Source organism: Pyrgilauda ruficollis, unplaced genomic scaffold (assembly GCF_017590135.1).
Source record: "Pyrgilauda ruficollis isolate IOZ18807 unplaced genomic scaffold, ASM1759013v1 scaffold23, whole genome shotgun sequence".
Lineage (NCBI taxonomy): Eukaryota > Metazoa > Chordata > Aves > Passeriformes > Passeridae > Pyrgilauda > Pyrgilauda ruficollis.
The window spans coordinates 7,237,206-7,250,223 of record NW_024522539.1 but is presented as its reverse complement, the minus strand read 5'-3'; the positions used below and the strand labels follow the sequence as shown (position 1 = coordinate 7,250,223).

At 49.5% G+C, this 13,018-nt stretch overlaps 1 protein-coding gene across 1 annotated transcript; it reads right to left on the bottom strand.

The window, feature by feature from the left end:
* Positions 1–1,844: 1,844 nt before the first annotated feature.
* Positions 1,845–12,738, bottom strand: WDR93 (WD repeat domain 93). The gene is made up of 16 exons (XM_041469235.1): positions 12,688–12,738; positions 12,062–12,373; positions 11,167–11,362; positions 10,472–10,536; positions 10,185–10,263; positions 9,217–9,344; positions 7,657–7,744; positions 6,946–7,123; positions 6,674–6,741; positions 6,089–6,175; positions 5,636–5,767; positions 4,908–5,139; positions 4,208–4,268; positions 3,368–3,524; positions 3,041–3,242; positions 1,845–1,956 (listed from the first exon to the last, which is right to left on the bottom strand). Exons 2-16 carry the CDS (start codon positions 12,323–12,325, stop codon positions 1,845–1,847), a joined length of 2,049 nt encoding a protein of 682 aa, XP_041325169.1. The 5' UTR covers positions 12,326–12,373; positions 12,688–12,738.
* Between the last annotated feature and the right edge of the window lie 280 nt (positions 12,739–13,018).

Below are 13,018 nucleotides of genomic sequence, written 5' to 3'. Positions count from 1 at the left end.
TGAAGCGTGGCTGCCAAGGGCATTGTCTTTGAACGAGCAATCAGGTGCCTGTGCTTGTCTCCAGAACATGCTGTGGAGCTCAGCACAGAGCTCCATCACTAACACACATGTCAACACACTGATCATGCCAATTTTTCTGTATCCCTCAAAGAAGCAGGAACAAATGGTCCCCTGCTGAAATCATGAGTTAAAACAAAGGCTCTTCATCAGCCTCCTGCAGCTGCTTGTTGTTTTCCTTTCTCTGTGGAGCCTGCCAGCTCCTAGTTATCTTGGCCAAGCACATGATTAGAATCTTAGAGCAAATTCTAACTGCAAACAAACAAGTATGTCTTGAGAGGAATACACAAACTGGTGGATGCACAGTACATCTAACTGTTCAGCAGATCCTGTCCTGCCTCTTCTGACGCCAGGCAAGCCCTGCTCCTCTTCTGGATGAAAAGCAGATGGAGTAGGATTAATGGCACAGATCCCCAGGCCCTTTATATTTGCACAAATAGCAAGAACTAGACCCAGTGCTACTCAAAGGGCCACATATTTGTTGTGCTGGCTTTCTGCAGCATGGGAAGCAATGTAGGAATAGGAATTCCTGCCCTGAGTAATCCCCAATGCCTGGCTATGGCAGAAGGTCTATTGTTTCTGAAAGTACCATAGAAACAAAATAATTAAGCTCTATGGCCACCAGAGCAAGAACAGAAGGAAGGATCAAGGAGTGCTCCTTGTTCACTTCAGTGCTGACCCAGGTGGCTGGGTTTAAACAGGCACTGAGGGTGGTTTGGGCTCACCCACCCAGCTTTGCACTGAGGCAGATGGCAAGAGCTCACACAGCCCAGTCCCAATATCCGTAACAATCAGATGAGCTGTGAAGCTGTAATCTGTGGCAGATGGAAAATGACAGCACAAAAGCTTTTACTGCAGGCCTCAGAGCCTTCACAAAGGTAGCAAATAGGAAGGTTTAATTCAAATAGCTTGTCCTTCTCCAGAGTAAAGCCAGGCATCTGAGTCTGTGAAGCAAATTGAATGCTTCTCCCTTTTCCTACCTCCCCAGCAGATTGGCCGACTTCATTTCCAGGGGATGAGCTGAAACCTATCATAAAAACTCAGCCCAAAGCAAGACAACTTGCTATGAAAAACTGAAATGGGACCTTGGATGGGAGCGTCTACACAGCACAGTCTGTGCTGAATCCCTGGCACCCTGCACTGGTGCTCCCTGAACCTTTGTGGGAGGCACTAGAGGAGGCACTGGGGGGAAAAAAAGTCCCCTCTGCACACAGACTGGAGTTATTCCTGGGAGATTTGTCAGATTCCTTGTGGGTTAGGCAGTCATCCCAGAAGAACCATCAGTTGTATGAGACTGAAGGTTTCTCATGGGCCTTCCAGGCTGCAATTCCTAAGCAGTCTTATCCCAAAACTGCCTGCTTTGAAGTCAAGAGAAACAACTGCAGAACATCCTGTGTCAGGCATGTCACACCCTGCAGTGTCACTGCTGCTTAGCACTGCTATGCTTTGAGGGAAGACACCTCCACAGGCAATTTGCTGCCTCCTTTGAAAGGACAAGGTTTCTGGTTAAGCACAAGGATGCTGATGGCTGTCCATCTGGGTAGGAACAGAAAATGGTGACCTCCACTGGTGAGCTACAGCAACACAAGGACAGAAAATCAGAGTCTGACAAAATGCCAATCCTATGAAGAGCAAGAGACTTTTAATAGAGGAAAGGCTTTATTAAGGTCCACCCTATTATTGTAACATACCAGATTGCTCTGATGCTCCACGTCTCTGGGAGAGAGATAATTGCAATAGAAGGTCTACCAAAATGTCAGTGCCTGGCCCTCAGCATGCAAGGCTGGCTACTGCTTCTTCTCTCCCTTCACTTTCTCTCTCTCATTGTCCATGGCAGCTGCCTTTGCCTGCAGACAATCCCAGTATTCCTGCTTCTCCATTTCCAGCAGTACCTGCTGCCTAAAATGGTGGGGAAAGAGTGGTTAAAACAAAAACAGTCCCTGACATTCCCCCGGTGCTCAGACAACACCCCCAAGGGACCCTGGGGCTCACTACCAGTTAAGCAGTTCTTCTTCCTGTGTCCAAAAATCTCAATGATTCCCTTATGCCAATCAATAGTCGAGTTCACTGCTCCTGACAGCAAGGACCTCTGAATTTCTGTTGTCTCTACATCTCTGCAAACACAGGTCCTACTGCAGTTGTATTTGCACTACTCTGGCTTCAGCTCTCAATTCTCAGGGAGTAAGATATCCCTGGAGCTGGTGACTCCCTAGTTTTGTGGTATAAGGCAGACAGGAGTCTCCAGCATTTTGAGAAGGAGGGACAGAACTGCTGGCTGGTAACATAGGATGGAACTTTTCTGCACTTAACCAACCAGAAAACTCCACAGGATTCACCTGGAGACAAGGAATTAGGGAAGGCTACCAGGTAATAAATATGTGCTATAAGGTCGCACCTGCACCCACCTGTTTCGTTTCAAACTGGAAAATTAAAGCATAGTGAAAAGAAGATACAAAATACTGACACGGATCTAGCTCCAGGTTCCCAGCAGAATTCAAGGCAAAGGACCCCAAAAAGAGATGTCACAGTGCCATCTAATGATGGCAGCGGCGCGATGCACCAGGAGAGGCTGCCGGGGACCTGCTCCAACCGAGGAACCTCCAACACAAACCACTTAAACACCACATGGAGCCGGGAATGCGGGGGTCGAGAGAGGCACAGAGAGATCTCGGCTCTGCCTGGCTGTGGGGTCTAAAGGAGGACGCAAACAGTGAGGATCATACTTCCTGACAAGCCTGCACAAACTGCGTTGCACAAAAACACGTTAGAACTTGCATCCTGACTTACAGCTGAAGCTGTTCTAGGAAGGACAGAAGGGAGAGGAGGGACAGTTCTGGGTGGCTGTCAGGAATCCAGCTGCCTGAACACCAACCTTACTCAGACACAAATCTCTCAGAGCACACAAAACAACCCAGAAGCTCCAGGGTGAGACCTTGCATGAACTCAGCAACACCACAGCTGACAACAATGCAGGTGCACTTACCTCTCAGGCAGAAAGCGAAACCTATCTTGTAAAAAAATGTTACATCTCTCAATCCACTGCAGTTCCTGCACGGGTTTGAGGGACAAATCTGGTTTCTTTGGGAAAGCCTCCTTCAGTGGGTAGGAGTTGAAGTCAAAAAGGAAGATGGTGCTGTGAGTGGCTCTGCTCTGGACCAATTCATCTGCCTGCTGGTGCTCATCTCCTAGACAGAGACAAGAACAGTGAGCTACTGCATCAGGAGTCACCCAACAAGAGCAACCAAGGACCAGTGCAAAGTTGAATGCACCCATGATGGTGTACCTATGGCCACCCCAAGGTGTCACCCACCTCGGAGCAGCAAGCAGCAGTTCACATTATCCACTGTGAACACTGGCTGCCAGGCAGGTGCTACAGCATGAGAAGGTGGAGTGCAGAAGCAGTAAACAGTCTGTGATGTGTCAGTGTTCATCAGGGACACCGTGCCATCCCAGCAGAAGATCAGGACCTGAAGCAGCAAAATTGACAAGTAGGGGTAAAACAAGTGAAAAAACATTTTCTGTAAAGGACTTGAGATGACATCCAGGACTTCACATCCCTAACTACAATGCTGTTTTCTTTGCCTGCCCCATAGTCATAGGGTGACAGAGATGAAGAACAGCCCTTGCAGAGAACTTGGACTTAAACTGCTGGAGGTTTAGATTGGAAAAGGGCAACAGGGTACATTAGAAATGAGCTAGATCCAGCCTTCTGCATGGCTGCTATGGTGAGTGGCTTTCCTCTCCTCCCCATGCCTGCAAACTTTCTGAGGCCACTTGCAAGGCTGTGTTTGTACCTTCCTCCCCAGGAGGCCCTCTCATATTTGACCCTGATGCCTGAGGCTTCATGGCTGAACCCTCCCACCTTCACCTGTCCATGTGCACCCCAGTGGCCAGTTAGAGGACACAAGTGCAAGGGGATACTGAGTAAGATCATGGAAGATAAATCCTTTGAGCATTACCAGCTACACACAGACCTGTAACTGGTGCAGGAAATCTTCACACCAAAAATATTTGGAGGCTGGAAAGGATGGGAGGATGTGAAGATCTGATTGCCCTGCTCATTATCTCTAGGCACCCAGTTACTGTCCTTGCTGGCAACAAGATCCCAGCACAGCTGGACATGAGTTCCCACCCAGCTGTTAATACTCACTGCACTGGGGAAGGCCAGGACAGGCATCACTGCACTGACAATAAGATTTGGATTTTCAGGCCTGTGAAAGAGACACAGGTTTATGCTGCTGTTGCATGTACCTGGCACATACTGAGAGGCTGTGATAATGCCAGTGGCAATTTGTGGCACACTGACTGCAAATAGTCCCAGCCAGGCTCTTTCCTTATAGAGACAAAGCCTGTCTCCTCCCAGGCAGGAACCCCCGAGGCCCATCCCTGTGCAAACCTGCCTGGGAACTACACTGGAGATACAAATCCCTGCCTGCCATGGAGGCATGAACCCAGAGTCTTCAGAGCAGGGGGATAAGTGAACACAAAAATGATAGAAAGATGGCAATAAATGCTTATTCTGACTTCTAGGGGGATGGTACTCTGTTAGGGCAGAGGAGGGAAGAAAAAATTCCCCTGGGTATCCAGCAGAGACACAAATAGTTCAGCACCAGCCCTGGAGCTGTGCTAGAGGTATTTGTGTTCTGGCGCACAGAAGAACCCAGAAACACCCCTAATTCTGACAAACCACTGAATTTTAGCACTACCAAAACCACACTTGCTGCTGACAGCAGCATGGCAGAGCCATCCTGGTAAAAACAGCAGAAAGTTCTCTACTCCACAGAAATCTGGGGTTTCCTGTCAGACTGGACCATTAAAACCATGGCTTCTTTGGCTGGAGTCCACCTCACCTGTCTGCCAGGAGTGTGATGCTGGATTTCCCAGCCTTGGGTGCTTTCACCAAATAGAAAGAGCTGTCTGTACACAGCACTAGAAGCTGTATGATGGGACAGACAGGATCTGCACCACAATAGACACGATCTGCACCACATGTCTCATCACTGGCAGCTGCAGAACCATACAGAAAGTGGATACTACGGATGAAACGTTCCTCTAGAATGGCAGTCACACACAGTGGGTATCCTGAGGAAGGAAGGAAGGAAAAAGGAACTGATCATTTATCCAAGCAAAGCTTAGTTTGGAGTGTGGCCCACTCAGAGGGAGAACAAGCAGATGGCAGAAGGAGATTCTTCTGCCAGGAGAGTTCCTCCATCATGGCAGGATGACACTAGCACTGATGGCAGCCTGAACTGTCGTGCCACAACAGTCTCAAAAGTGACCTTAGAGTGCAGTGGCAAAGCAGTGACTGTCACTGTCTCAAGCCTTGGGGCAAGACTGATCAGTCCTTGCTGCAGCAGCTCCAGCCCCTGCATTGCCCTGCAGGGGCCAGGGCAGTCACGCTGTGCTGGCAGCTTCTGGCCAAGCATCCAACAGATGACTGAATCCAAAGTATTTTCAGATTTCCTTGTAAACTCACCACCAGCCCTTTATTCACACTAAGTCTGAGCCTCAAACTCCTAGGCAAAGGTGCAATTTATGCATAGTGATCCCAATACAGAGTCCCAAAGGGCAAGCTCACCTAGGTGCTTATCCCAAATAGTTATTGTTGCATCTTCACCTGCCAGTGCCAGGTACCTGGAGCAGGAACTGACAGCTGAGCATGCAATTGGAGATGCACATGGCCACACAACATCAGGTTTCAGATCAGAACCTAAACAGAATGGCATGAAGAGAGACAACTGTAAGAAGGTGCAGAACATTCTCTCACATAGTACTGGCATCCATTTTCCTCATCAAACATGCACCATTCTGCCGCCTCCTGCCAGAGTAGCTTCACTAAAAACACTGCCAGTCTGTGCAGCACAGAGCCCCACAATCCAAATGCCAGCCTAACCCACAAGATATGAGTCAGCTTCCCTGCCAATTCCTCATTTCCCTGAATCATGAAGACCTGGCAGCGTGAGAGCCCCTGGCCACAGAACACTCCCACTCCCCACAGAGTGCTCTGCTAGAGAAAGCAACACTTTCTTACCTGCTTTGTCCTTGAGTGAATGGTTGAGTAAGTACAAGCAGAAATTGTGGTTTCCATCCCAATGCACACCGATGCCAACTGGAATATCTGGTACAGAGAAGGGGATGGCAAAAAGAGAAGAAGACTGGGGACAAAGAAAGGAACAATCTGGACACCAAAACACCATTAGAAAGCTCTCATTAGAGCTTTCATGGTACTCCTGATAGAAATTCTGCTCACACAGAAACTAAACCAGAACAACCTCTCCCTTTGTTGGTTTTGGGGCTTTTTTTTTTTTGAATCTTTATGATATGCCTCCTTTTTTCATTTTTTGGGGGGATTGTTTTGATTTGAGGTTTTTTTCGGGGGGAGATTGTGTAGTTTTTTTTTAATATGAAGATAAGTGTTTTTTGGTTTTGTTTTTTTTTTTTTTACTCCATGCCAGTAACTGACTTATAAGTCTTAGGGCTGAGAGGGTTTTTTTAATGTCCTTGGAGATGGAACTTAGAGTGGATGCCAGCCAGACCCACTGAGCTCTCACTGGAGCTCAATGTCATGCAATGACTGTGCTTCACAGATTAACAGCTTTTTGTCCCTTTGGATTACCTGGCTGTTCTTTCATTTCTGGTCCCATCAGGATCTGGCTAGGAAGGAGGAAATGAAAGGTAGCATATCTGAAAAAAAAAGGAAGAAATGTATGTAAGAGAAAGGCTTTGATAAGTAAGCAGCACTATGACAAGACCTGGAATGGCTCCAGCTCCCTGCCCTGAAGCCTTGGGATGAAGGAAGCAAAGCAAAGACAGAGGCTTCCATCTACACAGCTCAGTGCCCTGTGTGGATGACTCATGGACTGAATCCTGGCTGGTGCTGCCACTCACCTGGGGATCTCCTCCTTGGTCACACCCTCAGCCTCCAGGTACTCCTGGTAAGTGCTAGAGAAGATTGCTTCCTGCAGCTCCCACTGGGAGTCCTTGATTAGGTGGTTGTACCCCAAGCCAAGCATGCTGCCATCATCCACTTCCTTCAAGGCATCCAAAGGACCTTTAAAACTAGTGCCTGGATTGTGAACACAAAGGGAAAAGGCAGTCCTGGAGAAGCAGAACCCATGAAGCAAACACCGTGGAGGCATTTGGGGGTGGCATGGTCTTGAGGCAGAAAACACTTTATCTGGTGTGGGACTTTCCATATCACAAGTTCATTTTCCAGTATTTGAATGCAGGGATTAGGGCAAGACTTCTGAGCACCCCACACACCTTGCCTTTCTGTGGCATTTTCCAACATAAGTCTGTCCCCTCCTCATCCTTGGCATTTCTCTATAATTCCAGGACTCAGGAGTTCTGCTAGATCTAGGAAGCAGCCTCCTCCCTCCCCAGTGACACCCACTCTGAGACGCTCTAAAGCACTTTGTGCTGGCAAAGGTGACGTGTGAGATGGTCTGGGAGGAAGCAACTCCCACATGTAACTAGACAGACAGGTCAGGAAAGGGCCAGGGATCACGTTACTGAGACTTTCTGACCTGTTCTGTATTTATAGGGGCCATGCTGCCTTTGCCACCTGAACCAGGCTGCACATCCAGACTCAGTCCTGACCTGTAATGGGTTTGGGTGGCCTCACTGTCAGCAGCAGCTCTGGGGGATCCAGCTTTACATCAGCCTGGACTGCAGACACAGGAAGCTCCTGCAACAGAAAAGTGCCCACCTGAGAACTGTGGTGTGTGCTACACTGATGAGTTTTCACCTGTTCATGGGAATCAAGTGCTTCCTAAAGAATTTAGGAAAAACTCCTTTGTGTATGCAAAGGATGGCTGGCACTATCTGGGAGATACTGGGTTTGGGCTCATTCTTCAGGCCAAAACACAGGAGCTTGAGGGCATCACTACTTTCTCAACTACATTATAAGGGTGTCCTGCCCAGACTCCTGTCTTTGTGCCATCTCTCAATTATTCTTGTTGCAGCACAGGCCTGTGTGAGTCACAGCAATGCTCAGAAAATAAAGGGAAAAAAAAAAAACCAAAAAAAACCAAAAAAGAAGCAAGACTAAAGGCTGAAGAATGTCTCCTGACAGCAAGAACCAGATTTTACTTCACAGAGCCCAGGACTCGAGGAGGTCACATACATGCTTGGCTGGGAACAGGAAATTGTAACAGGGGGCCAACACCAGTGTGTGCCCACCACCACCACCCCACACACATTGACATTGGGCTAAACAGAAAAGGTCTGGCTTAATAATCAGCCAGTCTGAGAAGGAAGGGGCAGGCATTTGGATAGTTTGCACAGAATCAGCAAAGGTGGAATGCTTAAGTGTTTGGTTTTGGCTAAGTTAAGCAGGGTGTTTGCCCTGAGGACGAGGCTGAGAGCAGTGCCCTCTTAAATGTCCAGGAAAGTCTTTGCTGAAGGAAGAGGAAAGAGTTGGGAGGGTGCTATGACAGAGGGTTGGTTCAAGGTGCTGTGAAGGAGGTGTCTGTGTGCTGAGAGGTGAAATCCCACAGTGTGAAAGTGATAAAGGGGAGAGTTAAGCACTGAGTCAGCACTTAAAATTCCCCATGGCAGCTTAGGACAGTCCCTGAGGCCAGAGACCATCTCTGCAGAGCTGCCTCCATGCAGCCCCACGGTCCTCAGAGCTGACCGTGGTTAGTGCACACAGGCAGAGACTCTGTCCTGCTCAGGTGGGTGAGGCTGTGACCCCACCAGGCTCTCCTTGTATGTAATCTAAAACACAAACCCTGCTGCAGGGCCAGACTCCCAAACAGAGGCATCCCGCCTGATTCCCACTCCTCCTTCCCCCAGTAACACACGGGAGAAGCCCTGTGGGAATACCCTTACACATACCCTCAGATGGAGCAATACTGCTGAGAAAGGAGCTGCCAGTTTCAGGGAGGGGCAGCAAGAACACAAACCCTGGGACCAGGAGAATCTCTTCAGAAAGCCTGTCTTGGGAGGGTAAACATGTCCCAATAGCACAAAGGCCTTATGAAATGTGGGATGGGCAGCTGCAGCAGCTGCAGACACACACAGCACCCCCTTGGGCCAACAGGAGGGTTCAGGCTGTGCCTTGCTGTCACTGTCTGCAGCAGCAAGCCTTGGGGGAAGAGCTGTGGGCAAAAAGGCCTAAGAAAAAACAGCACAGAGGGAGATGGAATTGTTTTGTACCACAGATGAGCAGCTTGACCTCCTGTCACTGCAAGCCAGCTCTTCTGCAGCTCCTGCGTTCTTTTCCATCTCTTCCAGCCAGGAATCCTTAGGCAATTGGTAGACCTCCAGCCAAGCTTTTGTGCTGTCTGCGTTGGGAAACCATGTTAAGCAATTGGAAATGAGGAGGAAAGGTCTTTCAGGCAAGCAGCTTCTGTTATCTTTTATCCTTTATAAAAAGATTTGTGTATTTTTTGAAATATAAAATCTCTGCGAACTCCATGCAGCCCATCTCTCCTCCCACTTAAGGCTTGACATGCTTGATTGAGACTGACACCTCAGCCTCCAGCTCAGTCCTCAAGGTCCCACATCCATCAAAGAAATTCCATGAAGCTACTCAGTCAATAACCTGACGTGGAGCCACTGAGTAGCAGAGGAGAAAGTAGAAATTGAGGCATGGTCTCACATTAGTTCTCTGCTACATGACTCATTCTCAGCATGTGTCCAGGCAGATTCCACCAAACACAGGTCCAGAAGACCTGCCTGCCATGGATTCAGCTGCCATGAAACAGAAGAACCTTGTAACAAGGAGTTTCTTGCAGTGTTTTCAGAGGCTCTCTATGCTCTCCAGGCTATACCTGCAGAGAAAATTCTTCAGGTCTACATCTTTCCAGTGTAAAAGTGAGCCATAGCAAACCAGAGGAAGAACTGAGTTTGGTACTTCTGGAGAGAGGGAAACCTGCTTCCACTGAGCCTCCTGGGAGCTGGGGACTGCACTGACAGCTCCAGACAGCTCGCTTTTGGGATCAGCCCAAGTGTTTTGGAAGGGACAGGGAGCGGCAGGGGCTGATCTTTAAGCTGGAGGAGAACTGGGAGGATTAAAACAGGATCCCTGGGTACCCAGACCACTTGCAGCATTCTCAAAACACTGCTGCTGCCTCTCTGTTAGGACACAAGAGCCTCCAAACACAGCGTGTTCCTGCACTTGCCTTGCAGCAGGATTCCTGCATAATCACCTCCTCGGGACAGCACCACCTCCACACAAGGGCTTCGCTGGCTGATGTCCTCCTGCCAAGGAAAAACAGGCTGATCAAAGCTAGATCACTGATTCAGAGAGCTCCATGCCCTCACACAGCTCTCAACAGGCTGAAGACTGCTGGAAGAACAAAAGTAAATACTGGGCAGCAGTCTTGGAGAGCTACTGCCTATGAATAAATTTCTGAGGGCAACTGGTACTTCTCATGATTGATTACTTCCCAATTAGCTCAGCACTTACCACTTCATTCAGGATTTTAATGAGCAGGAAGCTTTCCTTGTGAAAGCAGAAGAGCCAGGCAAGCCCTGAAATAGAAATACAGAAGCAGCAGAAGGAGGGAGAGAAAAGTGAATGAATGTTAGCCATGCTCCTGGGAGATGGCTGTTACAACATGTGCAGGAGAGTGAGCAGGATTACATTACCTCCTGGGCCCAAGGAACAGTATGCCACTATTTCCAGCACTAAACTTTTGCTGGCTTCCTTATGTGAGCACCAGTAAACCTTTGGTTGTGCACAGAGATGGATAAGCCAGTCTGAAAAGTGTCTCCACCAAACTGACAACTCTCAGATGCACCAACAAACTAGTACAGGTGCAGGAGCAGCTCACAGGCAGGAGGCCATTCCAAGCAAGAGCTCTTTCTGCCCAGCCCAAGATGCTCCTAAACTTCACTGTGCTTCACCCTCAGCTCTGCACCTGCCTCTGCTGTGCCAGAAAAGCCACCAAAGCCACAGCCCCTGCCAATCACAAGGCCCTAAGGCCACTCTGCCACCCTGCAATCTGCTAGCCGTCCAACGCCCTCTCTGCAGGGCTTTCTAGGAAACTTCTCAGCCACCCTAACGCTGCCCCGACCCAGCAGTGCTCTGTAGCACCGCCAGCTCAGCTCCAGAGCACAGCTAATCCCCAGCTAGGGCAAGGAAATCCACGGCACACTGACCCATTTCATCCACAGCAAGCAGGACGTGGCACTTGCTGCCCAGATCCGAGGCATGGATGGCACAGATCTCTGTCTTGGCTGCATCCCAAGCACAGACATCCTTGAAGTCACACCTGTTGAAGGCAGCCAGACCCACAGACAGACCCACAAAGACGTATTCTCCAGACACTGCAAGGCAATTGGCCCTTTCAGTTACCTACCAAGAAAGGGAAAAGATGAGTGTACCCAACTGCATTCTCATCAGCCATACTACTGATATATTCCTGGCCTTTTCACCAGAAAATGCTGATTTATTCTATAAGGGAAACCTTTTGACTCATTCTTTCCCCACAAGAGCAGGGCAGGGTCTCTCATCTCTGTCACAGAGATTGGTCTGTGTTAGGAATGAGAAAGTTTTCTCCCATCTTTCCCCTTCCCACAAACAGAAGGGGCTTTAAAGGCCAAGAGCTCAGGAGCATCCCGCCCTTCCCTTCCAGTGCAGAGCTGTGACGGGATGCTGAACTCCTCCAGGCAGTCACAGAACACCAGCAGACACCAGAGTATCCTCCTGGACACCCCCACATAACCACGGGGAAGGCAGCACTGTCATCCTGCTCCCACTGGAGGATTCAGCAGAGCACAGAGCTGGGCTTGCCCACTCGTGTGCCACTGACTAATCACCTTCTCCCCAGCAAACAAGGGTGGAGCCAGCCTGGGAAGGTGAATTTAGTGTTTAATACTTAGAGAGGTGTGATAACTGGGTGGGAAGCAGAACCTGTCAGACAAGCTGAGAAGCTGCAGGCTTTAAAACTGAACCAGTGAGATGGTGGTGGCATTCTGAGGAAGGTCACGAACAGGAGAATGACAAGAACTGCTCTGGTGGTTAATGCTGTCTCTGCTGGGAGAGGCTCTGTACCTGGAATTCAGCTGTAGGAAAGCATTTTATGGGCTGGACCTTTCGTTTTTGTGCTTCTCGGAGCATCTCCCTTTTTTCAATGATTTCCACAGCACTCTCAAAAACCTGCATCACCAGTTTGTTGATCATCCTGAGGGGCTGCGGCAGCACATCACGCTTTCGATCGGGATCCAGCAGGAAGAAATTTTCCTCCTCTTCCTTTGGCCATTCCTTTCCAGATGGTGGGGGAATCTCCAGGAGATGCTTCTGGGTATTCACTGCCATGGTTCTCCCTCTGCAGATGCAAAACGCACCACGGATGCAGGAATCACCCTGGATGCAGAAGAATAAAGAGTCCTTCAATACTTTCTCTCATGAGGTAATGGGGGAAGACTTGATTAATGATGTCTAAGGGGGTTTCCTTTCAGTATTGATAGCCAGAGCAACTCTGCTCTGCACAGCTCAATTCTCCTTGTATCCCCTGTCTCCCGGGGGTTTTGTCCTGCTCTGGGGATCCCAGCCACACAGGGATTTGCAGGCTGCCCACAGGTAAAGAGAGCCCAAAAACTTTGTCACAAGCGTGTACAAGAATTATGGCAAAGCATTCAAAAGTATGCAAAAATATGATCTTGTTCTTCGTTAATTACCCAGGACTTATTCTTCCTGAGTAAAATCCCAACGATTAACTTTGAGAGCAGGTGCTCTCACTGGAAGTTTTGTACTCCATTTCCAAGACACCGGGTGGTTTCGAGCTTCCCCTCCGCGGCGGGGCCGGGCGCACCCCACCGCCGCCAGCCCTCACAGCGGCCTGACCTCGGAGCGGGGCCGGGGGCCGAGGGGCCGTGCCGGGGGCCGAGGGGCCGTGCCGGGGGCCGAGGGGCCGTGCCGGGGCCGAGGGGCCGGGCCGGGCCGGGCTCCTCTGGCTTTCCCGGGAGGATCCGCCGCAGCTCAGCCGGCGGCTCCGAGCAGGGGAAGCCT

Excerpts from the sequence above, each read along its gene's own strand:
- WDR93 (XM_041469235.1), bottom strand. The coding sequence starts at position 12,325 with ATGGCAGTGAATACCCAGAAGCATCTCCTGGAGATTCCCCCACCATCT. Across the intron at positions 7,745-9,216 it reads GGTCAAGCTGCTCATCTGTG|GAGCTTCCTGTGTCTGCAGT; the intron begins GTACAAAACAAT and ends TTTCTGTTGCAG. Across the intron at positions 5,768-6,088 it reads TTCACTCAAGGACAAAGCAG|GTTCTGATCTGAAACCTGAT; the intron begins GTAAGAAAGTGT and ends CATTCTGTTTAG.